General features: G+C 51.5%; 1 protein-coding gene across 1 annotated transcript in view; it reads left to right on the top strand.

Moving 5' to 3' along the window:
- Positions 1-24,803, top strand: part of IGSF21 (immunoglobin superfamily member 21) — a 245,715-nt gene that overhangs the window by 84,221 nt on the left and 136,691 nt on the right. The window contains exon 2 of the mRNA XM_087445817.1: positions 21,008-21,120. Within this exon, the coding sequence (XP_087301943.1) occupies positions 21,008-21,120 (113 nt within the window). The remainder of the gene's footprint in view (positions 1-21,007; positions 21,121-24,803) is intronic.

Here is a 24,803-nt window from a genome sequence, read left to right as displayed (position 1 = left end):
TGCATTGGACCAGCGGTGTGACAGTGGGATTGAAGTCCATGAGCTTCTGGGTGGGGGTAGGGGTGAGCTTTCTCTGGAGGACATCAGATGTTGGTCACCCAGAGGAGTTTCCTGATCAATCTAGTTACCAGGGACCTCTGGCTCCTTCCTGCAGAGTCCAGTTGTTGCAAGGCTAACTGGGGAGGCTCCAGGCATCCAGCGGTGAGCTGGCCTGTGTCTCCTCGACTATAAGCCCTGCAGGCAGACAGACATGGCTGGCTCTGTCTCTGGCCCTCAATAAGTAGTTGTTGAATGAATGAATGAATGAATGAACATAACCTTCAATCTGAGCTGGAGGAGATACATTCCCTAGAAGTAAAGCAGCAGAGTCTATATGAAAGGGGATAAGTTTGGGGGTGAGAATCCTGCCCCCACCCTTTAACTTTAACCTTTTTGAAGCCTGGGGTTGGCAAACGTTTTCTCTAAAGGGCCAGATGGCTTTGCAGGCCAAGAGGTAAAATCGAAGATATTAGATAGGTACTTATATAGTCATTTAAAATGTTATCATTTAAAAATATAAAAATCATTTTTAGCTGGTGGGCCCTACAGAAACAGGTGACCAGCAGGATTTGACCCCGGGGGCCACGGATTGTTGAGCGCTGCCCTGAGCCTTGTTTCCTTCATCTGTAATTTGCGACCCACCCTTGTCTTGTCGGTGGTAGTGGAGAGCCCGTACCCCCTTAAAATGTGTTTAAAATGGACTGACCTTGGAGATACAGGATCTCAGAGGATTTCCAAAAGCTCCCTTTCTCTGGGCTAGTCTGGAAAACTTATATGTTATTATGGTATTGGCGCTAGGGACGGAATGTTGTATCCCCCCAAATTCATATGTTGAAATCCTAATCCCCACTGTGCTGGTGTTAGGAAGTGCGGCCTTCGGGAGGTGACTAGGTCATGAGAGTGGGGCCCTCGTGAATGGGATCAATGCCCTTATGGAAGAGACCCCACAGAGCTCCCTCACCCTTGTGAGGACACAGCAAGAAGACATCCATCTATGAAGCGGGAAGCGGGCCTCACCACACGCCGAATCTGCCAGTGCCTTGATCTTGGACTTCCCAGCCTCCAGAACTGTGAGACATAAATTTCTGTTGTTTATAAGCTACTCAGTCTATGGTATTCTGCTAAAGCAGCACGAACTGACTCAGACAGAAATAAATAGAGTCATTAGCATCTTTAAACTGATTAGATTAGAGAGCCGAGTCCAGAAACCCCAGAACCAATTCGGAAAACTCATCTTTAAATTCTCCTCCTCTAGAACCACTCTTGGTACCAAAATGTGTATTAGTCAGGGTTCTCCAGAGGAACAGAATAACAGCATATATATATATCATATATATATAAACAGAATATACATAGGATTTTATTGTGGAGGCTGAGAATTCCCATGATCTGCTGTCTTCGAGCTGGAGACTCAGGAAAGCTGGTGGTGGTGTAATTTAGTCTGAGTCAAAGGCCTAGGAACCCGGGGAGATGATGGTCTAAACCCCAGTCTGAGGGCAGGAGAAGGTGAGAGGAGATGCCCCAGCTCCACGGGGAGGCAGGAAGAAAGGAGCCATTTCCTCCTCCCTCTGCCTTTTGTTTTATTGCGGCCCTCAACGGATTGGATGAGACCCACCCTCACTGGGGAAGGCCATCTGTTTACTGAGTCCACCGATTCAAATGCTGATCTCATCCGGAAACACCCACACAGACACACTCAGGAGTAATGTTTAATCTGGGCCCCTATGACCCACTCACGTTGACACATAAAATCAACCCTCACAACTGGGCAGAGAGGGTTTGCATTTACATGTCAGGTGATACCAGTATCACCAAGTCCCGCTAAAAAGTTGATGGAGAGACAGAGAGAAAGAGGAGAGAAAATTCCAGAATATTAACAGTGACTTTCTCTGAGTGGTGGTTCACAGGAGGGGACTTTTTCCTTTACAATTATTAGTATTATTTTTTATTTTCTACAATAAACATGTATTACTCTTGAAATCACCGAAAGGACAAATCATTAAAGATACAAATATTGATAAGAGCAGGGCTGGGTCTCGTCTTCTGGATCCTGGTGGGAGGTTACCTTCTCAGTGGAAAAACCATCCTGTTTGTTCGGGGACATTTGTCATCCATCCTGACTGCCTCTTATCTTGCTGACAAGGAGAAGGATGGCGAATGGGGCTCTGAGGAGTGAAGCCTAGGGGAGCGTGACTCAAGCAGCCTGTTGTGAAGGGAGGTAATCATAAGAATTCACTTTGGAAATAAAACACAGCGCCATGTCTCGTAGCCAGGAGACGTCACCGAGAGTTTTCGTTCCGAACGTCACTGAAACCCTAGAGTCCCATTTGAACCCCGGGGACAGCTGACTCAAGGTGGGACTCAAGGTGACCTAAATGAAGGATTCTAATCAAAATGTAATCCAGAATCAGAGTTAGAGAAAACCGTGAACGATAACTGTCGCGGTTTAGTGAGAAAGGTACGTAATCCTACCTAGGGGGTTCTTTTAAAATCTTGCTCTGGAAGACAATCTGTTTCCATGTTGAAGAATGGTTGTGTGGATTTGTCACTTTCACCAAAGTGGTAGACGGCACCTGACGCAATGCCTAGCTCCTCATGGGCACCATAAAATGTCAACAGTTCCCAGACAGCATTCCCGGTGCTGGCGATACCACAGTGAACAAAACAAGTGAAGTCCATCCCCTCCTGGGGCTGACAGCCCAGTCATGGAGGTAGAAGGGTACATAATTGTAATAAACAAACAGACACATTTAACATATAGTATCAGGGAGAGAAATAGTGTTATAAAAAATAAAGCAATTTTAGGGATAGACAGAGAAGTTAGGTGGGAATTTTGGACTGGGCGGTCAAGGAAGGCCTCTGTGGGGACATGACGGTGAACAGAGATCAAAATGAAATGAGTAGGCAAGCCATGTGCATAGCTGGGACAAGAGTGTTCTGGGAAGGAGAAACAGTCAGTGCAAAGACCCTGAGGTAGGAATGGGCTTGGACTGTTTAGAGAAGAGCAAAGAGGCCAGAGTCACGGGAGCTACTTGAGGTCTTGGAGCAGGGGAGTGGCATGATCTGATTGATGCTTCAAAAGGGTCATCCCCGGCTGCTGCAATCTCAGATAAACATGTTTTATTAGTCCTCTGTTGGTGCCTAACAAATTATCACAAACTCAGCAGCTTAAAGTAGCACCCATTTTTTAATCTTACAGTTCTGTAGGTCAGAGTCCCAGTGGGGTAGGCTCAGTTCTCTGCTCCGGGTCTCTCAAGGTCAAAACCAAGGTGTTGGTCGACTGGGCTCTCATCTGGAGGCTCTGGGAAAGAGTCCTTTTCCACACTCATCCAGGTTATTGCAGAAGTCAGTTCCTTGTGGGTGTCGGACTGAGGTCCTAGTTTGCTTGCTGGCTGTCGATGGGGGTCACTCTCTGCTCCTATAGGCCTCCCACATTCCTTCTTCAAAGCCAGCCAGGGCCTGTCGAGCCCTTCCTGGACCTTGGATATCTTTGACCTACACACGTGCGTTACACAGTTTAGCTCTATTTACAGGAAAGTCTCTCTAATGGGGAACTTGAAAATCCACAGTCACAAAGTGAAGTCGACTCCGTTACATTCTTTTGGAGCATTTATTAAGCACTTCTGTTTTCCTAAGAGTACTGGGTATATGGAGAGATAAAAAAAAATCAACAATAACAGAGAATTTCATCTCACTGGGGAGCTGAGACTAATGATTCAGAAAGCCAGCAGTGGACTTGGCAAAATACAAGGGCGCTGGGTGCTAAAGGACGCAAAAGCAGGACCAATCTGGCAGGCGGTGCGATTCTATGCTTAGGCGTCTCCCAGCAGACCAGTTCGTGGCTCTTTCAGGTGGCTGGCCCTGCAGCTAGCAGGTGTCTCGTAAATATCTGTCCAGTAAGAGAACGAGTGCGTGGATCAGTGTGCTTCAGTTTTCCTACCTGAAAAATAGGGATATTGGCCTCCCCACAGGCTTGTGGGAAGATCAGACACAGAAGGACGTGTACATTTGCAAAATAAAAACGGGTTCAAATGTCATGTCATTTAATTGGGGGAGTGAAGAGATGGGCTTCGACGTGCCCCTAGGAGCAAGATGAGGGAAGAGTGTTCACATCAAAGGCAAACAAGTGGCCAGCATTCTTAAGGGATGCCCCCAGTGCCCCTGGGAGGATGGGCAAGGGCCCCAGAGGGCTGAGTGCGCATGCTGAAGGCAACCTTCATCTTCTTCATACCCCAACAGAGGGCCTCCCTGCCCAGAGCTGGCCAAGGGCAGAGGTCAGTTCCCCTGGGAAGAAAGGGGTTGACCAGTTGTCCCTTGGGTCTAAGATTAATATTTTAGTGATAATAAGAGGCTTTATTCATAATATCTCCAATCTAGAAACCACCTAGATGTCCCTCAGTTGTGGAGTGGATAAACGAATTGTGGTATTTCCTACAACAGAATACTACCCAGGACATTTTTTTTTAAAGCATAAGCTACTGATAAATGTAACACATAGATGAATGTCAAGAACGTCGTGCGGAGAAAAAGTAGCCAGAAATGAAAGGGCACATCTTGTGTGATTCTACTTATATGAGGATCAAGAAGAAGCAAAGCTAATCTATGATGGTGAAGCCAGAATAGAGGTTAGCATTGGGGTGGGGAGTAGGAGCACAAGGGAACTTTCTGGGGAGCTGAGAGTGTTCCACATTTTGACCTGGATGGTGGTTACAGGGGTGTATAATATGTAAAAATATATCGAGTTGCTCACTTGAGATTTGTGCACTTTACTATAAATTATACCCCAAAAAAGGAATAAAATGGTCCCAGCAGAGGTAGCATCAACCACGGATTGAGTAATACATTAGCACCGGACATCCCTCATCTCCAACCCCGGGAGGTGGGCATGGGAGTCCTGCTTAATAGGTAAAAAGAACGAAGCTTCATATTCCAAGGGCGTAGTGTTAGGATGTGACAGAGCAAGTTTCCAGCCCGTTTTCATGGGCGGAAAGGCCGGCTGGTCTACTTGCCCACAGTAGCCTCACCACTTTTTCTTTTTTTTTTTTTTTTGTGAGGAGGACCAGCCCTGAGCTAACATCCAATGCCAATCCTCCTCTTTTTTTTTTTTGCTGAGGAAGACTGGCCCTGGGCTAACATCCGTGCCCATCTTCCTCTACTTTATATGGGACACCGCCACAGCATCGCTTAACAAGCGGTGCGTCGGTGCGTGCCTGGGATCCAAACCGGCGAACCCCGGGCCGCCGAAGCGGAACGCATGCACCTAACCGCTTGTGCCACCAGGCTGGCCCTCACCACTTTTTCTAAGTTGAACTAGAAGTATCCAGTTGCTGGAGTGTGCCCTGTGCTGTTCCTGAATTCTTTGTCCCTGGTGACAAACTGACCCCAGACATGGTCTACGTGCTCCCTGCCTAGAGGCCCTCTGCCTATCTGTCTTCACTAAGAAGCAGGAAGCTGTGAGCCCTGGAGGATGGGGATGAAAAGTCTCGTGCTTGCCCTGCCCCAGCCCCCTTGCTCCCCACCTAACCCCTCCACTCAATAAGATGTCTACAATCTGTACCTTGGGATCTGGCAGAAAGAAGTTATATGGTGAGTAAATCAGGCCCAAACAGCCTTCGGGTGACAAGCAGGCACTCTATAACTGAACAACTCTAATGGGCTGATGTGTATCTTGCAGGACGTATGCATTTAATAAAGTATTAATATGAAGACCAGATTGCTTCTCCTGCCAAGCAGGCAGAGCGAGATTAGCAAGGAGGAAAGTGCCGAGTGCTCCCCTGGGAGGAGGGAGCCGTGAAGACTCTCTCCTTTGTGAGCCAGTACTCCTTTGCTTTGCAGAATAAATGCATCCTGCCAAGAGTGGCCGGGAAAGAACTTTCTCCTAAGATTCTCGTATCACAAGATCAAAATAGGTTTCCGAGGGCAGAAAAGATGCTCTGATGGAGTGAGTTGATCCATTTTGGGGGTAAAGGAGTTTGGGGGGAGTCAGGTGTTAGGCACGGCTGGAGCTTGGGTAACGTGGCGGGAGAATCTTTCAGCGATCTACAACCCCAGCTTCAGATAGTTAGTTCGGATTTGGAGATTCTTTCTGTCTCCCGTGCCTGGCAACTCCCGAGCACACATTCATGCCTTCTAGAAGTTTGCTTTCCTCCCTTTTCTGCAGGATTTCTCAACATCAGCACTCTTAACATTTGGGGCTGGACCATTCGTGGCTGCGGGGGGCCGTCCTCTGCCTTGTAGGATGTTTGGCAGCATCCTTGGCCTGTACCCAGTAGATGCCAGTGGCAACCCCCCCACCAGTTGTGACAACCAAAATGTCTCCAGACATTGCCTGATGTCCCCTGGGGGCAAAAATCGTCCCTAGTTGAGCCCACTGTGCTTTATTGCGCTATTCCTAACGGCTGCTAGAGTGGAGATGCAAAATCTCGCTGGACCAGTGAGGCTGCTATCCTGGTAAGTGAGCTGTCCAGCTGGGAGAGTCTGAACTCAGGGGCTTCGATCCTGCAAAATGAGCCCGTTCCCTAAGCCATCAGTGGGAAAACTCTGTCACATGAGTTTATTTAAAACTGACACAGATCCAGAGAGCAAAGCCACACTTCCTTCAGATCATCTCTTTAAATAATAGGTTGAAGGCAACAGAATTGTTACTGAGCAAATTCCCTCTGCAAATTTCCAGGCCCTTCGGTGCCAAAGAGAGGAAACCCAATCTAATGCGGGTTGCCTTTTTGGGAGAGGAAAATAAAAGACCAAAAAATTAAGGATTCCTTTATTGTGCCTTTAGCTTCTGAGCCCAGCAATTAATTCTTATATGCTAAAGGACTTCTGTGTTTATGAGCATTATTATTTAATGTAGGCCTATTTTAAATTGTAATTTTTTTCATTAAGTTGCCTCATTTTACTGATTAAGACCAGTTTATAACCTAGCTTAGACTGTGTTCCTTGAGTAATAACTATTTTTCTTTTAAAATATTTCTTAATGACCTTTCATCCATATTTTAAATTTTATCCTGTCAGAGAAGCTTTCCTGTTGCTCACAATCTGTCCTCATGGTTCTGAGTGATGTCGGAGGATGGAGGGCTGCCAGGCCCTCTGTGCTCTGCTTCAGAAATCTCCATAGAGGAATCAAAACAGCATCGACTACTGAATTCTCAGCCTCCGTGCTCCCGAGGCTTATCTGAAACAGCCAACAAAAAAATGGGCCGTCTACCCCCAAAGCTTTCTAGCAAACTCCTTAAAGCAGTCTTGCTGGGAGAAGAGGATGGAGGGCATGGAGAAACGGGGTGGCGAGGCAGGGGAGTGGTGGCCAGGCTTTCCATGTCAGCGCTGTCTCCATATGCCAGCGCTGCAGTAAGCCCCTTGCCTGGGCCATCTTCCTGTGTCTGCCTCCCCAACCTCGCCCAGCCCTAAGAGTAGGGTAATTATCTCCATTGGGCAGAGGTGGAAACTGAGGCTCAGAGTAGTGACACGACTTATCCAGGGTTGCAGGGCTGGCCTGTGGCAGAGTCAGAAGCTGTCCCCAGGTCTTTCTGGTTCCCAAGCCCAAGGTCGTAACCTCCTGGCACCAGTGGTCCCTGACAATATCCCTCTACAAAGAAGGATGCCAACTTTTCCAATCACTTTTCTGCTTTTCAGATCACTTTCCTCTCTATTTTCTCATCTTAGTGTCACCACTGCCCTGAGAAATAAGCACCGTGGGCCCCTTTTTCAGATGAGATGACTGAGGCCCAGAGAGGGGGAGGGACTTGACCTCTGTGTCCATGGCAGAATGAGGCTCTACCAGGTCCTTGGCTTCAAGGTCTGGGGCTGTTTCCTTTTCTTCCTGACCCTTTCTGCCCTTCCTTCTCCCCCATTGTTGGCTGTGCAGTCGGCCCTGATCCGGTGGGCCCTGGCCCCAGAGAGGGCACTGCAGAGACGGCATGGCTGGTCAGGGCCTCTCACGGGCATCCTGCACCACATCACTCTCTCATCCTTCTTCCCTCCCAGCAGTTCCGGCTGTTCCCTGGCTGCTGGACTGACCCAGGAATAAGGAAATGGTGATTCCCCTCACTTACCCTCAAGGACACAGAGAAAGTTCCAGAGGGTGACAGCAGGCTGTCAGATGAAAGACAGTCGGAGACCAGACAATGGTGTGGTAGAAGGGTCACAGGACTATGCTTCAGGAGACCTGGGTCCTGGTCTTAAATTGCCTGTTAATTGTCTCTGTGACCTTGGCTAAGGCCCTGCCCTTCTCTGGGCCTCAGTTTACCCATCTGTATAACAAAAGGGTTTCAATTCAAGATCATGAAGGCCGTTTCCCTACAATACTCTGTGATGGGGAATCCAACTCAATGACAGGGTGGCTGGATCCACTGATTAATTGTTGCGTATTCATTTATCTGCCTGTTCACTTTTTTTCACCAAGAACCTACTGAGTACCTACTGTGTGCAATATATTAGTGGAATGTATTAGTAGAAAACTGCTCTGACAAAGCACCCCCAAAATCTCAGTGGCTTAGTAACATTTTATTTCTCACTCATATCACTGTCCGTCAGGAACCGTGGGAGGACATTGCTCCCTGCTGTATTCAGGTACCCAGGTTCTTTGTATCTTATGGCTCTGCCCTCCTCCAGGTCCCCAGAGCCCTCTCCATCCAGCAGCAGATGGAGAGAGGGGGTGTGGGGGATGGCATGGGAGGTTTCTAGGGCCAGGCCTGGAAGCCATATTCCCCTGGCCAAGATTTAGTCACATGGCTCTCCCAAACTGCAAGGGAGGCTGGGAAATGTAGTCTGGCTGAGTACCTGGGAGGAGAAGGGAGTGGGGCTTGGGGAACATACACACAGCGCAAAGCAGGTGCAGTGTACAAGACAGAGGGAAGACAGCTTCAGACTCCAGGTGAGGGAGCCTGGGACAAGCAGAAGAACATGGGGGTCCAGAGGGAGACGCAATTGGCAGGTCCAGCATCTGCATCCTGTAAGAATCTATGCCCTTGGCCCTGCTGTCAACCCAGGACGTGCTGCCTCCTGCAGCCTTTCCCAGTCCCATCACCTTCCCTTGGAGACGTCTCGGAGGCAAGAGGACTGACTGAACAAGTCCTGCCATTCTCTGGCCTCAGTGTCTCCCATCCATAAAATGGGAAGAAAAATGACCTAGGCTGGGTCTCCAGGGAATCTAAGGAGCATCCGGTGTCTGCAAAGGGCCACAGAACAGCCTTCCCGAGCCTTCTTATTAATAGTGTAACCACACCATTATCAATAATGAAACACAAATTAATAATAAATAAACAAACTAGTGATAAATAATACATATGTCATGAATAATACATTCATACTACAAGGCTTTTGAGTATCTATTGCCTCTGACAGAGGGAAATTTGATTAGCTGGCTGGAGATCACAGAGGGAGAATATTTCAGAGGATCCTGGGAGGTTGGGACAGGGGACAGACGCCCAACAGTGGCAGGCACCTCTCCCTGCAAAGGCTGCAAAATGTTTGAAGTCCCTGTTGACCCAGAGCTGAGCTGAGTTTCTACTGGGGGACGTGAGAACCCGGAGTGAGAGTGGGGCCCACCCTTAGATATTCTTTCATGGTCCAAATTTAGGGTGAGGAATTCATAGCTCAATAAGGCAAAAAACATCCAGCCCCAACAGAACTGGGTGTGATGGCTAAGGCTAGGGCAGCTGAAGACGTCTGTAGAATTTATTTGTTCGTCCTTGGATTCACTCCGTCATTCATTCATTTATTCAATAAATATGCCTTCATTGCCAGTGGTGTGGCCAGCAGCATGCTGAGCACTGAGAGTGCAGTTACTGAGACATGCTTTTGGCCCTCAGGAGCTCATAGTGCATGGTGGTGGCAAAAAAGACTGGCAAAAAAGGGTGTCACCATGCAATGTGTTAGGGCTATGGTAGATGCTATGACAGGGGCACTTACCCAGGTTTGGGGGTGCTGGGCGTGTGGTAGGTGAGGTTAGGGTGTGTGTCAGGAGAGGCCTCTAGGGTAAGTCACATCTAAGCTAAGCCCTGAAGGGTATATCAGAGCGATGGTGGTAAAGTGATGGTAAGTGTTCCAGGCAGAAGGACGCCAGGTGCATAGACGCACTAGCCAGATGTCACTCCGGAGGGCTGAGGCTCAGCATGCAAAAGGCAGAGGGACAAGAGATGAGCTGAGGAGGAGGCAGGCCATGGGTGTGAGGGGAGGGGTGTGGACTGCATCCCAAAGGCAGCGGAGGGACAAAGGATTTGGCTCCTGGGTGTGACGTCACGTGCTGGACTGCAGCATGATCCACACTGGTGCAGGGCTACCCGGCTCACCAAGCCCTGGCACATGCAGTGTTCGTGTGTTTGTTCATTCTTTATGTGATTCGTGCCGCACACTGGCTGAACACCCACTGTGTGCCTAACCTCATCCAGGGAGCTAGAGACGCACACACCAGCTCCCGGACCTTAGGCTCCCGTGATGGGAGAGATGCATACAAAGAACCATGCGTTATATCACAATGCAGTGTGGATGGGCTATGATTGAGATGTTTACAAGGGGCTGTGAGCTCAGAAGAGGGAGTATCAGACTCATATAAATCAAGGAGGGGGTGACTGATGCATTGAACCAGGAAGGACGTGTACAAATTTCCCTAGGTGAACTCAGAGAAGAAGGGCGTTCCAGGAAGGGGAAACAGCGCAGGCACAACGAGGGACCTGAGGGGGTCTGGGAGGGCTGGTGGGGGGGTTGCGAGGGGCACAAACACATGCGAGACTGATTGAGTTGGAGAGGCCGAGAGAGGCAAGATCATTTGGGGCCTGGTCGGCCATGACAGAGTCTGAACTTGATCCTGAATTGTTGAAGGCAACGGGGTGGGGAAATTGAATGACATTAACCAGAGAGGTGGCGTCATCATATTTGAATTTTAGAAATATTATTGAGACTCCAGTGTGGTGGGTGCATTGGAGGGACAAGGCTGGAGACCAGCAATCCGGCTGTATAGGGTCCTGGGAGGGATTTTAAGGGCCCAAATCAAGGCAGGATTGGTGCAGGCCGGAGACAGTTTTGAGAGCTATTTGAGAGGAAGAATTGATCCATCTTAGAGATAGATGAGCCATTAGCTTCCTCTCTAGGCTCAGAGGCTTTCTTGTCTTAAAAGGCCCCCTCCGCCCTCGGCCCCAGCTCTCCTCCCGATTTCTGCTAAGAAGGATGCGACGGCCGGGAGCGCCTGCTAACCCAGCATGGGAGGGTGTATTTCACAGAACCCTCCGTACCCGCCTGAAAGATATGGTTGCAGTAATTGGTTTGTTGTAATAATATTTATGACGATAGTAATTACACGGCGCGGGGAGCCCAGGGAGGCTGTCGGCATTTATCTTCATGAGGTGGGGTGGCCTCTTTTCTTCATGAGTGGTGGTGCACGGGGCTCCTGTGATCACGTGGAGAAAATCCCAGACCCACAGAGGGGGGAGGGTGGCATGAGGAATTCGTGTGACCCTGACTTCCACTGTCCCCCCCAGTGGGGCCTTAGATCCAGCTGGTGGAGCTGCTGCCACCGCCTGACTGTGTGTCTGCCCCAGGTCAACGCTTGGTGTGGTCCACGCTGGTTCTCCCAGAGCAGAAGGGTCCTGAGTTCCCTGCACCACTTCTGCACTCCCAGACACGGAAGGGGGTGAGACACTGTTCCTGCCCTCAGAGAGCTCCTAGTCTGATGGCAGACACAGCGCCTGCCCTCTGATGGAAAGGTGGTGGTCCGTTGTTTTTGATTCTTCTCTAGATACTTTGTATCAATAAGTGATGACTTAGGTGACACAAGACAGGCACTGCCGGGCCAGGGTGACTCTCCAGAGCTGAGTTCAGAGGATGGTACTGCAGGGATGAAATGGAACAAATTCTCCAATCCAGCCTCAGGTCTCTCACAGCCCCAGAAAAGTGCAGACGCGTCTTCCTGGCCTTCCTAGCATCCTCTGCTGGCTTTGAACTTGAAAACGGCCTCAACCATCAGTGGTCCTGCTGCCCCCTTGTGGAGTTGTTGTGTCCTGCTGGTCTAACCTGGTGTCTGATCCCTCCACATACAAGAAGGATTTCTTGTGTATTTCCAGGCACCTAACCCCTCTACCCACCCCTGTTTTCAGCGTCCCCATTTGGAAACAAGGGACAGAGGGCTCTTGTGGGACAGCAGAAGAGTACGGGATTCAGAATCAAAGGGTCTGCCTGCTAAGCCTGGTTCTCTGTGTTTGTGAGGAAGTCATTCTGTATCTCTGAGCCTCAGTCTCCTCACCTCTAAAATGGGGACACTATTCCACTGGGTCACAATGGTGACAGATGAAATAATAATTATAGAAATGCTTTGAAAGTTGCCAAGTACTGATCAGATATTTATTTGCTCACTTTTTCATTCATTCAACACATATTTATTGAGCTCCTATAAAGTTCCAGGCACTGTTCTAGTTTCTAGGGATAAAGAAGTGATTAAAAGACACAAAGTCAAAGACCTCTGATTGTGGTGAGACGGGAGTAAAGACCAGCCTCCCTTTATCTTCCTCTAATTCAGCTGTGAGACCTGGACCATATGTATGGACACCTATTTGAAAAATCTGAAATGTAAACACTAGCAGGCAGTTTGGGGGAAAACACCAGAATCTGAATTACTACTGAAAGAATTAATATAAACAAGACCTAGAGTCTCATAAAGTAATACTTAAAATGTCCAAATACAAACTAAAATCACTCCACATACAAAGAACCACGAAAATCTCAATTCACCTGGGGAAAGACAATCAATAGACTCCAATGATGAGATGACACTTATGTTAGAATTATCTGACTTTCAAGTAGATGTTATAAAAATGCTTGGACAAGTAATCACAAATAGTCTCGAAACAAATATTAAAATAGAAAGGTTCAGCAAAGAAATGCAAGGTATAAAGAAGAACCAAATGGAATTTTTGGAACTGAAAAACACAATAACTGGAATGAAAAACTCACTGGATAGACTCAGTGGCAGGATAGAGATGATGGAAGAAAGAGTCAGTGAACTTGAAGATAGATCAATAGAAATTACCCAATGTGAACAAGAGAAAAAAGTCGAAACACAGACATATACACACACACAATCTCTGCTCTCATGGAGCTTACAATCTAGTTGGGTGGATGTGGGGGGGATATCAACAGACAATAAACAAATAAATACGTATCAGGCAGTAATAAATGTTTAAAAAAGAATAAACCAGGGTAAAGAGTTAGAGAATGACAGGGATGCTCTTTTATATAGGATAGTTAGAAAAGGCCTCTCCAAGAGGTGCCATTCGAGCAGAGAAAGAATTGAGGGATTGAGCCATGTGGGTATCCGAGAAAGATTGTTCTGGAAGGTGGGAGCAGCATGTGCAAAGACCCTGAAGTGGGGATATGCTCGGAGTGCTCAGAGGTCAGCAGGGTTCATTGTGTGTGGGTGGAGTGAATGAAGGAGAGAGTGAGGGGAGGTGAGATCCGAGAGGTGGGCAGGGGCAAAGGTGGGCGCAGGGAGACCAGTTAGGAGGCATTGCAATAGACCAGCAGTAAACGATGGTGGCTGGGCCAGGGAGGCAGCAGCGGAGGGTTGAAGGAGTTGGATCCTGGGTACATTTTATAGAGTCTGCAGGCCTTGCAAGTGTTCCTTGAGCTGGGGAGAGGGAGGGGGAAACATCACTTCAGCTTTGGACCCGTTCATTTGAGATGCCTGAAGACATCCCAGCTGTGTAGTGGGCAGCAGTGTGAGTGTGGTGCCCCATTACGGCAGAGGTTCTCAACCCGTCTGCTGCAGGGTATCAGTTTACCTCTGTTGGCGGCAAGGCTACTGGGAGAAGCGAGGGAGACAGGACCCCAGCTCAGCACGTGTTCCCAGGGGAATCAGGACATTGTGTAGGGTGCAGCAGTAGCTCCGCCCCCGACACCGCCCCTGCCCATCCTCGCAGTCACCGCTGTCTCCTGCTCCAGGCGCTGCCGTACGGTGGTTCAGCAAATGCTGCTGCCCGTGGTTTCTGCTGCCTCTGCTCACAGCTTCTGCTGCCTGCGTGGTCTCAGCTCCAGCCACTGCTTTCTGCTGACTCAGCCCTTATGTCTCATATGCTACCCTCTCTGATGGGGCATCTGCTCACCACCCAGTGCTAGCGTCCTCTGTTGGATGTAGTTCTCCCGCCTGGCCTCCAGGAGGCGCCACTGGATACACTAGGGCGACACCAACACCCGTCCAAGCAGATGTGGTCAGAGAGGCAGGTTCAGAAGGCACTTGAGGTCACGGATGCCCTCGGCTTGGGCCGCCTAGGACAAAGTCAGAGGGAGGAGGTGCTTCTGAGAGGGTCCTGCTGGGAACAGCGCCCGCTCTGATTATGGAGCGGCCTAGGGGATGGGCAGAATTAGTTTGTTCCTTCGTTCACCACGTGCTGTGATGCAGGCACCATCCTAGGCATGTGCGTTACACGGCACATGGAAGCAGTTCATGCCCGTGTGAGGTGGTGACTGTACGCTGAATACAGCGTTACAATTAACACTCAGCGTCCTAAGTGGTAGGAAGAGGGACGCTTTGGGGACCCTGAAGTCGGGGGAGTCAGGGAGAGTTTTCTTGAGGAGGCGAGATTTCCACTAATCCTTGAAGGATGAGCAGGAGTTACTCGAGCAAAGAGCGAGGGCTGGGGACCGAGGTGACAGCCTGTGCTGGGGCCCAGCAATGAGAGAGGGGCTGCACATAATGGGGAGCAGAAGGCCGCAGGACCTGGACGGGGAGTGAGAGCTGAGAGGTGCTGGAGGAGCCGGGGAGGTAGGCCTGGGCCGGATCACCCCGAAGAGGATTTGCAGTTTTCTCTGGAGCGGTAAGCCCCGGAGGCCCTTAAGAAGGCCAGGGGCGTGCATTTCAGAGAAATCCCTTTGGCTGCTGGTGGAAGATGATTGAAGGGCATGAACGGGTGCGGGAAGTCCAGGAAAAATCCTCATCTCACACGTTACCTACCTAAGCACCACCACCGCCTACGCCTCCTATAGGTGGAGGTTTAAGTGACTTACCCAGAGCCACCCGGGGCCATGGTGGGATTGTAATCAGGGTGACCCACTTGTGTGTTCCACTTGTTTAGCACTGAAAGCTCTTGTCCGAGGAAACCCCTGGGTCCTGGGCAGACTGAGACATCCGGTCACCCTAAGACGATTTATGTCCCGTTTCACTACATCAAGGCAGGCCTGTATCCCTCCCTCACTGACTCCCATCCATCCAGCTGGCCAGACATGGGCCGGGCCTCTAGAAACACCCCTCTGAGCCGGGAAAGGGGAGGGGAGCGATGCTGGGATATTGCGAGGCGAGTTTCCGGATCGAGGAGCTATTTGTCATCACCTCATTGGGAGGGCGCCTGGTTCCTAAATATTGCCTGCAATTTTGCTAAATGTATCTTAACAGGAGTGGTGTAAGCGCTGTCAGAGATAGAGGGGAGAGCGATGGCACCGCTTGGGATAATGAACTGCTTAGTTAAGATGAATCCGTCTCCACTTCTGATCTCGATACCGCGCGTGGGGGGGTTCACGCTTCGAGGCTGATTGGTGGCAAATTTAATGCCGAGAAAGAGCTCCGTCTGTAGCTGGTGCCTGATTAATTGGCAGATTCGCTTCTGGGAGATATGGCATTGAGTTGTACCGGGAACAAAGGTGGCAAGATTCAGGCTCAGTTAACATCTGACATGGGGTTGATTGGAGCAGGGAGGCCCTAAAAATCCAATTCACCCCTCATTTTACAGATGAGGAAACTGAGGCCCAGAGAGAGGGACAGCCTACCTGGGGTCCCAGAGCTGGTTGGCAGCACACGTGTCTCTTGTGCTCTTTCCACTGTACTCACTGCCTCCTGGCTGGGGGTGAGCCCGCCTCCCCCCACCCCTGCCTGCTCAGCTGCCCCTTCCCACCAGCCCGGATTCTTGATATGGGGGTCCTGGCAACAGGAGGCCTTCTTGGCTCTCCTGTCTTTGGTTTTCTGTCCTCTGCCTCGTGGGGAGGATTCCACGTGCGTCTCCTGGCTCTGATCCCAGTCTGAATGGGAGCCCTGGCTGAGCTGGTCCTCTCTGAATCTTCTCCTACTCCCTCACCAGCTCCCAGATGTCAGACCCCACTCTTCCCGCCTCTATCCCGGACATCCTCCCTCAACTGGACAGTGGGAGGTGGGGGTCTGGAGGCCGGGGGCCATGGTGCCGCCTCACCCTGCTCGGGGCGCCCACCTGTGTGGGCAGGGCTCATGGTGAACCAAACCCTGGGACGTGTTTCACCACGTTGGACCCTGTGATTTTCCCACGTCCATGTTACACATGGGGAACCTGAGTCCCACGGAGGCCACATAACTTGCCCGGGTCACTCCTGAGTGGTACAGGAACTTGAACTGGATGACTGACTTCACATTTGTTGGAGCTGTGCGGGAGGGAGAAGCAAGGAAGGCGAGGGAGGGAATTTTCAGAGCAAGAACCCGGGCCGGGAGTGCGGAAGATGATGGAATTGTGTGAAACAGGAGCTGGAGGAATGTTAGTCGGACCTAGAGGAGAACTTTTCCTGTGTTTTTCTTTTGCAAAAAGCTCCTTGGCCGTGAACACTTGCTGCCGCCTCTCCTGTGTGTGTCTCTCTGGGAAGGTGATTCCTCACCTGTGGTCCAGGTGTTGCCTGGCACTGATGCAATCCTTGCCTGGCACATCTGTCAGAAAGCAGCCTCACCTCCTGCCTTCTCCCTCCCCACCCCGCCAGCGGTCCTGCCTCCAGACCTGAGGCTCAGAGCCCGCACATCGCTGCAGGCTTGTCCGGGCCTGGATATGAAAGGTCCAGGGAGCCTGCCGCTCACTGTGAGGCTCTGATCTCAAGTCCTGGGGGAGTGGCGTCTCCCCTCTGCCCACCATCCCTCACTGGGGCCTGATCTCACCCCCTACCTCTCTGTTTGCAGTCTCCATCGCTCAGTGTGCAGTTCCGGGTCCCCTCTTCCGGCCCCTGCACTGGCTGCCCTGCCCCATCTGAGAGTCAGGCCCTTGATGAAGATGCGGTCAATGGCGTGGTGAATCAGGGGGCTACCCCCGGAATTCCCACATGACCTCAGCAAGTCACGAGACTGCTCCGGGTGGTAGCAAAATAGGGTGGAAAGAGATTGGTTTCCGAGTCGGACAGATCTAGGTTAAAATCCTGGCTTTGCTGCTTACATCGAGGCGGTACTGAGCAAGGCACCTCACCGCTCTGCACGGCGATTCCTCCTTGTGACAGAGGAGCCTTCACAGGGGCTGTGGGGATGGAGATTGCCTGCATGTAAGACGCCCAAAAAGGAGCACTCGTATTCTTAGTTGAATACCCTGCCGATATTAATGGAACTCGCATTCCAGAAGGAGAGGCAGATGTGCAAACAATTACGCTCCAGTGTGACGCAGGCAGCAATCGCAGCATCTTACAAGGCGTGCGCAGGTTGTTGCGAGGGCCGATGAAAATATGGGAGCGAAAGTGCTGGGAAAACTAGAAAGTGCCATGCGCCCAGGAAGGAGGTTTTAATCCTCAGAGCTGAGGCCTCCTGCCTGCTCTGCACCCTCGAGCCCGCCCTATCAGCTCCTGGTGCGGCTGAGAAGAGGAGGAGCCTCGGCTCGGAGCGTTTCACCCCCGTCCCCACCCTCGTAGGGGACCTCGGGAATGGGAGACACAGTCACTTTTGCCTCAGCTCAAGGAGGTGTTTCCTAATGTTGTTCTAAAGGACTCTAGCAGGGCGGGGACCAGGGGCAGAGTGGGACTCAGGATCCTGCAGTGGGAGTGAGCGCCCCCTTAAGTTTGGCACCCTAGGCATCTCGCTTGCCTCGCCCTCATCCCAGCCCTGGTTCTGGTCCTATACCACACTCAGCCAAACTTGGGCTCCAGAGTGTGCAAGGTGACCAAAAAATTTCCTACCACGGCCCAAGTCTGGAGAATCATAGAGCACTCTGAGCACAGTCCAGCTTCAGGGCTTTTGCACGTGTGGTATCCTCTAACTGGAATGCTCTCCCTCTAGATACCCACGTGGCTCACACTTTCCTTTATTCTGGCTTCCTCAGAGAGCTTGCCCGGGCCACCTTGTCCAGAGCAACCCCGATTTATTTTTCTTAATTACACTATCACCACCTGACATATCTCCCATCCTTTGTTTACCTGAGTATTGTCTCCTATGCTGGAACGTCAGCTCCATGAGGGCAGGACCTGCCTGTTCTCACTGTTGCATCCCCAGTGCCTAGAACAGTGCTTGGTACCGAACAGATGTTTAATGGATATTTTTTCATGCATGAAGGCAGGACAGGGAGAAGGAAGGAGAGACAGGTTCTGAGAAGTCTTGAAGGGGCAGAACATGTTTAATTTTGTTTAGCCCAATATTTCTCACACTTAGCTGATAATAGAAATCTTGTTGCCTGAAACATCTATTGGAAGCCCCCTATTCTGTACACACTCCGGGAAAGGCTGCCTTAGAACCACCCATTCATGCACCCACCTTCTAATTCTCCTCTTCCCACGTCCCAAGGACCCCCTCCCTCTGACGTGCAGTGGGCTGTTCTCTGCTCTCACCCTACGTGCCCCTGTGGATCCTATTGCCTTAGAGCACCTGTTGGTGCTCCTAAGACTGTCACCAATTACCAGAGCTTCGACCGTTCCCGCCAACCCCACTGCACTCACTCCTGCAATTCCCCCATGGCTTGCCAACAAACGGTGACCCCACAAGCCGGCACCTCCATCCCGCCCTGCCCGCCTCCCATGCTCACACCTTTCTGCATCGACCTCGGGCCAGCTGGAAGATTGATGCCTCTGAGAGTGTGTCCTTCCTGCCTCCTTCTGGTGGGAGGGGCCCTTCTCTGGTCTTGAGCTCCTCAGCCATCTGGACTGATGATGCTCAACTCTTAGCTGTAGCTTCAAAGGTGAGACTCCCAGGGGACGGCATCCCCACTGGAAAGGGGAGCCAGGGGGTCAGCCCAAGACTGGGAATGGTAGCAGACGGGACCAGGTCCTGGGGTCCCGCCATGGTCCCTCCAGCAACACACGCCCTCCTCTCCAGGGCTGGCTGGCTCTTTCCTCTTCTCCTATCGTTAGAGAGGCTGTAGAGACCATGGGGGTCGTAATGGAACAGAAAGTCTGGGTTCGAATCCCAGCTCTGCCCGTCACAGCTGTGTGCTCTTGGCAAGTTGCTTTGCCTCTCTGTTTCCCCGTGGAAAGAGGGAATAATACTTGTTCCTCTCTCCCAGGACTGCCGTGACGATGAAGCGAGTGAGTGTGTCTTAAGCACTGAGCCCAGTGCCGGGCTCAGAGTGGGTGCCGTGGGTCCTCTCTCCCTGGGGTTCTTCTCTCTGTGGTGGCCTCCTTGTTCGTCATGGTTTGGGACCTGGCTGGGCTCGACGACTTCCCTGGTCATCCAGGCTGGGCCAGGTTCCCCTCTCCCCTCCCAGAGCCCCCCACCTTCCTTCTACTATTACCCCTGCCCATGGAGTGTGACTGTGTCGTGAACGTGTCCCCCACTGTGCGTTCCTGGAGGAAGGACAATGCTCAAGCCCTCCTACTTTCCGATCCCAGCCCAGGGCTTGCTCAGAGCAGGTGGGAGCAAACTTTGGGGCTGAATGAATGAGGAAAGGAAGAGACAGAGTGTGTCTTTCCAGTGAGTTCTGGTCGCTGCTCTCCTGGACCATGCTGGCTCTGACTCCGTGCGCGTCTGACCTCCGGCCTAAGTCAGAGGCCGCCTGGGGGCGAGCCCCGCGCCTTACCCCTCACCCTTGGCATTGGGACCTGAAGCTTGCACCACACAGGTCGAGTCTGACTCAAGCTTCCAAATTCATGCTCCCGAGGTCAATTCTTGTTTTGTTTTTTTTTTCCTGGAGTGTTGTAGCCATTAAGTTCCAGGCAGGGGTCAGGCCCCTGGACTCCATCCGCTCAGGTTGCCTGCACAATTGAAATCCCCGAACTCATCCTGGCTAGTTTTCTCATTAAGACGATCGGACTGGATTGATCCTTTAGATCGATGGCTGGATGTCAGCCGGCGGGAAACAAATCAGATGAGCCTGGACAATCGGCTCAAGAATGAGTTCCCCCACCGAGCTGGAGTGGGTGCCCAGCCCTCGGGATGGGGCTCTGGAGGCAGAGGAGTGGGTCAGAGCCTCACCAGGCTGGACTTTGGTGTGGAGGCAGCAGTGTTCCCCAGGAAGTGGCTACCAGGGGGAGAGCCCCAGCTCCCAGGATTCCCAGGGACAGCTGGTGGGCGAGAAGCATCATCTGGTGTTTGCAGAGGTTTGAGACTTCTTCCTAGGCAGTCAGCCCATGCTCCCCTCCACCACCATCACCACTGCCGTGGCCAAGGATGGGAACTAGGTCTCCCTTTGGGTGGCAGGGTGTGTGTGTGATGGGAGATGTGGGGGTTCAGGAAGCAAACGGCAGTGTCTCAGGCTCTCTTCACTTTCACCAGGAGTAATCGGTTAAGAGGCTGGGAATGGAGGCATCTGGGCACCTAGAACACCATGTCCCATGTGGGTTTCACAGGACCCTGCCTGCATAGGATGCTGATAGGGTTTGAGGGATGGCTAAGGGACCCATGTTCAAATAGGTTTGGAGACACTAGGTTAAGTGCATTTCAGATGTTCATTTCCTGCAGGGCTTACTCAGCTAACGAATGTCGCGACTCTCTAAAGGGGGGATGGAGGTGCAGTGTTTGACCACAGACCCGTGCCTCTGGGATATCCTGTAGAAATACGTTGAGGCACCTCCTCCAGGTCCTATTTTCATGGAAAAATTCATCCCAAGAAGGAGTGTTTTCAGGTTGGAGGGATCCGTGGGGGCCAAGGAGGTTCCCAGAAAGGGAGATGTCAAGGAGAAGGAAGAAGAGGTCATTGAACTCCACTCAGGCCCACAGTCGCCCATCACATAGACTACAGTGTGAACAGCGCCCCCTACAGTTGCGTGCACTCTGTCCCCCACCCCGCCCCGGTCAGCCCAAGCCTCCTGCTGGTCAGCTCGTGCCCTCACTGCTCCTTTCTCCTTTCTTCCCTAGGCTACTTGACTGTTAACATTGAGCCTCTCCCACCTGTCGTGGCTGGTGATGCCGTGACTTTGAAGTGTAACTTCAAGACGGATGGTCGCATGCGAGAGATCGTGTGGTACCGGGTAAGTCGCCCCCACTGTCCCCTCTGCGCCCACGGCCAGGGCTGAGGGCAGAGTCCCCAGAGCCCCTCTGGAGACCCTCACAGGCTTGGCTGTGTCCTCAGCCCTACCCCAGCCCTGAGCTGTCCTGCGCCCGCAGCTAGGTCCCCATCCTCTGCCAAAACCCTCCTCAAAGACCAGCCTTCCCTTCTGCCCTCAAGATCTATCTCGTTCTGGCCTCCTTTGTGCCCCAAGGCTCAGGAAACCCCACTCGTACCAGGGGTGTTCATACTAACTCAACTAACTCAACGTAGTATGAGTTACTAAGAACCCCGTGGGCCCTGCTGGCAGTGTCACAACTAAGGAATGTCGAAGGGTGGAATTTCAGGCGTGAGGCTTTGGATGTTTTTGGTAGGGGAGAGAGAAGATCAGGATGGCTTCCTGCCTTCTTAAAACTCAAATTACAGAGATAGCCTGCCTCCTAATCTCATTGCGTATAGGACTAGTCCTGGTCTGGCACCCTAAGTTTAGGGCTGAGAAGGGATGTTGTTGGAGACGCGCAGATGCCCACCTGCCCAAGGCCCAGGTGTCGGCAATAGCAGGACCAGCCTCGGGTCTTGGGCAAAAGTGTTGGCTTTTTCAGCCACTGATGGAAACCTTCATGTGTCTGGACCGGGCCTCCCAGCCTGGTCTCCCTTTGCCATAAGGGCGTGGGGGCTGGCTGGGCTCAGGAGAAGGTCCAGTTGGCACTGGAGTTCTTCTCACAATGCCATGCTCAGGTTTGCACAGAGCAAGGTACCACCATCTTGGGAATGGGTTAAGGCAGAGAACTTCCCTTCCCTGATCTAAAAACAGGGGTTGGCAAAATTATTCGGTGAGGCCCAGATAGTAAATATTTTCCTCTCTGGGGACCATATGGTCTCTGTGGCAACTACTCAGCCCTGTTGTTGTAGTGGGAAGACAGCCACAGACGGTGTCCCAGTGGAAGGGCATGGCTGGGTTCCAATAAAACTTTACTCATGGACGTCGAAACTTGAATTCCTTATCATTTTTACGTGTCACAAAATGTTCTTCTTTTTTATTTTCTTCAACCATTAAAAAAGGTAAAAAATCGGGGCCGGCCTGGTGGCGCAAGTGGTTAAGTGTGTGTGCTCTGCTGCGGCGGCCCAGAGTTCACCAGTTCGGATCCCGGGCGTGCACCGACGACACACTGCTTGTCGAGCCATGCTGTGGCGGTGTCCCATATAAAGTGGAGGAAGATGGGCATGGATGTTAGCCCAAGGCCAGTCTTCCTCAGCAAAAAAAGAGGAGGATTGGCAGACGTTAGCTCAGGGCTGATCTTCCTCACACACACACAAAAATAAAATTAAAAAAAAAAAGGTAAAAAATCATTTTTGGCTTGTGCGTCGTACGAAAACAGGCTGTGGGCTGATTTGGTCCACTGGCCATGGTTTGCCAACCCCTGATCAAAAACAACACCTTAACCTCTGTACGCTGCGTCGCCCTCTCTTCAAATGGAACCAATGGATGACACCATCTGATGGAGCTGCTCTGGGTGGATAGTGGAGGAGGGGGTGGGGGTGGGGAGGGGGTGGGGGTGGGGTGGGTACAGTTTGGTGATCATGCATCTGGAACTAACTCCTTTGCTCCTTCAAGCTGCCGCCACATCCACCGTGCAGGGCGTGGACACCTAATGTTAGAGCAACCCGCTGGGGCATACTCACCACTCACGGCCTTGACTCAGAACTGCCCTCCTCAATCTCCTTCTTGCTCTTGGCCCAGACTTGCTTTGAACCGTCCAGTTCTTGCTGTTCTTTCTTGCATTCTTGGTCTTTGATTCATCATTTGCTGGGCACTGCTATTTCATTGGCTGTGACCTGGGCTCCTTTGAACCCGAATCGTTGTCCTCCGTCTTGGCATTGCAGCCTCTCCCACTTGGAATCAGCTCCAGGGCCCTCCACCCAAGCTCTCCCGGCAGTCTGGGCCCCACAGGTGTGAACCTGACATTTGGCACCCCGCAGGGCCCCAGCTTTAGATGAGGTTTCTATCCTGGGTGGATCAACGGGCCTAGAGAAAGTCAAGGCATATGTTAAATAGTGCCGTGAACTGAATCCCTGAGAGGCGTATTTACATGATATGGGAACTGCTTGGCTGACACACGCTGTGAGCATCTCATTAGCACCTGGTGGAAGGACTGGGATAAATTAACTCCAGCTCACTGCTGACGATGAGACCATGTCTCTCCCTCCACCATCCATAGGTGCCATGGGAGTGAGGGGTAGTGAAGGATCTGCCCCACTGGCAGAGAGAAATATGGAGACCCAGTGGTCACAGTTAATGGGGGTGAAGGTGGGAGGGAGCTTGGAGATGGGAAAATACCGGTGGACACCTCACTGCCTTCCCAGCCCATGGACCAAGTATCCTCAGTCTTGCTTGATATTGAATGTCACCACATCAGTGGTGGAAATCTTTCTGCAGAGGTGGCTGCTGGGCAATGCCAGTGCCAGGCCCAGGTGCGAAACAGGTGCAGGCCTCCACATAGTCAATGCTGTGCTCTCTGAGGATGGGGAATAGGGCCGGGGCAGGAGGAAAATGCCCCGCTTCCAGTTCAGATGGAGACTTTCCCTGCCCTCTCTACCCTCAAAGCTGAGAACCCCCATTTACCTGCCCACCACATCTCTCTCCACCCTAGCCTGCCATCACATTGATTGCTTTAAAATCGGTTACTACATCTCTTACGGGTGTCAGGCCCTGCATATCGGGCCATGGTAGGCTGCACTAATTAATTTATTTTATTTCATTTCACATCCTTTGACTGAGGGCCTCTGGAGCGGGGGTATGCAGATGTATGCAAATCACATGCAAATTGCCCACTGGAGCCAAATACTTGGGCCCTTTCGCTTCTATAGCTGGCTGAGGGAGCAGCTCAGCTGACTTGGGACTCTCCTTGGGACCAGGGGAGCCCCGCGTGCCCTCTCTATGGACAGAAAGGAATTCCAAGGAAGTGGCTCCATGCTGCCAGTTTTCTCTTTGCCTGCTGTCACTCTGGCCTTCCCTCCCCATCGCCCCTTTTCCTGAGGAGCCAGCTGAATGGAGAGAGATAAGAGCTTACCAAGATGGGGGCTCCCCAAGCCAAGGCTGGGACAGGGCTTCTGGAGGGAGGGGGAGAAGCAGCAACGGGGGCCCCAGGCTCCTTCCTCAGCCAGACGTCCCCCCAGAACAGACCCCCGGCTTTATCCTCCCATCTTTGTGTGCCCGCCGCCACCCACCCCCCTCAGCCACCCCCACCAAACAGGGAGCTGCCAGCATTGTTTGTTTTCTGTATGTGTGCTGGCTTCCCAAGCTTCCTTTGCCCATCCTCTGTGAATGAGCTTACAGAGCCCAGCTTGGAAGGAAATGAATAGATTACACAGGCCCAGCCAGGGCTGTGTCTACAATCCCTTTAGAAGGGAAAAGCAGGGCATTGTGATGAGGCCGCCTCTGCCCGCTCAGCCCAGTGGGCACAAAATGGCCCAAAACATGTGTAAAGCCCAGTGGCCTCCCCTCTGGTCCTAAAGACATTATCTTAGCAATGGGGTCATCCTGGGCTTTCAGAAATGCAGTGAATGGACTGGATTCTTTGGGTAGATTGGGGGAGCTGATGAAATTGTCTGAAGCAAAAGGGATTAGCCCTTGGGGTTAACAAGACTTCTGGCTGAATGTTTGGG

This window comes from Ceratotherium simum, chromosome 22 (assembly GCF_057802395.1).
Source record: "Ceratotherium simum simum isolate JZ-2026a chromosome 22, ASM5780239v1, whole genome shotgun sequence".
In the NCBI taxonomy this organism is placed as follows: Eukaryota; Metazoa; Chordata; class Mammalia; order Perissodactyla; family Rhinocerotidae; genus Ceratotherium; species Ceratotherium simum.
Note: the sequence above shows the minus strand (reverse complement) of the source record. Positions and strands in the feature narration are given on the sequence as shown.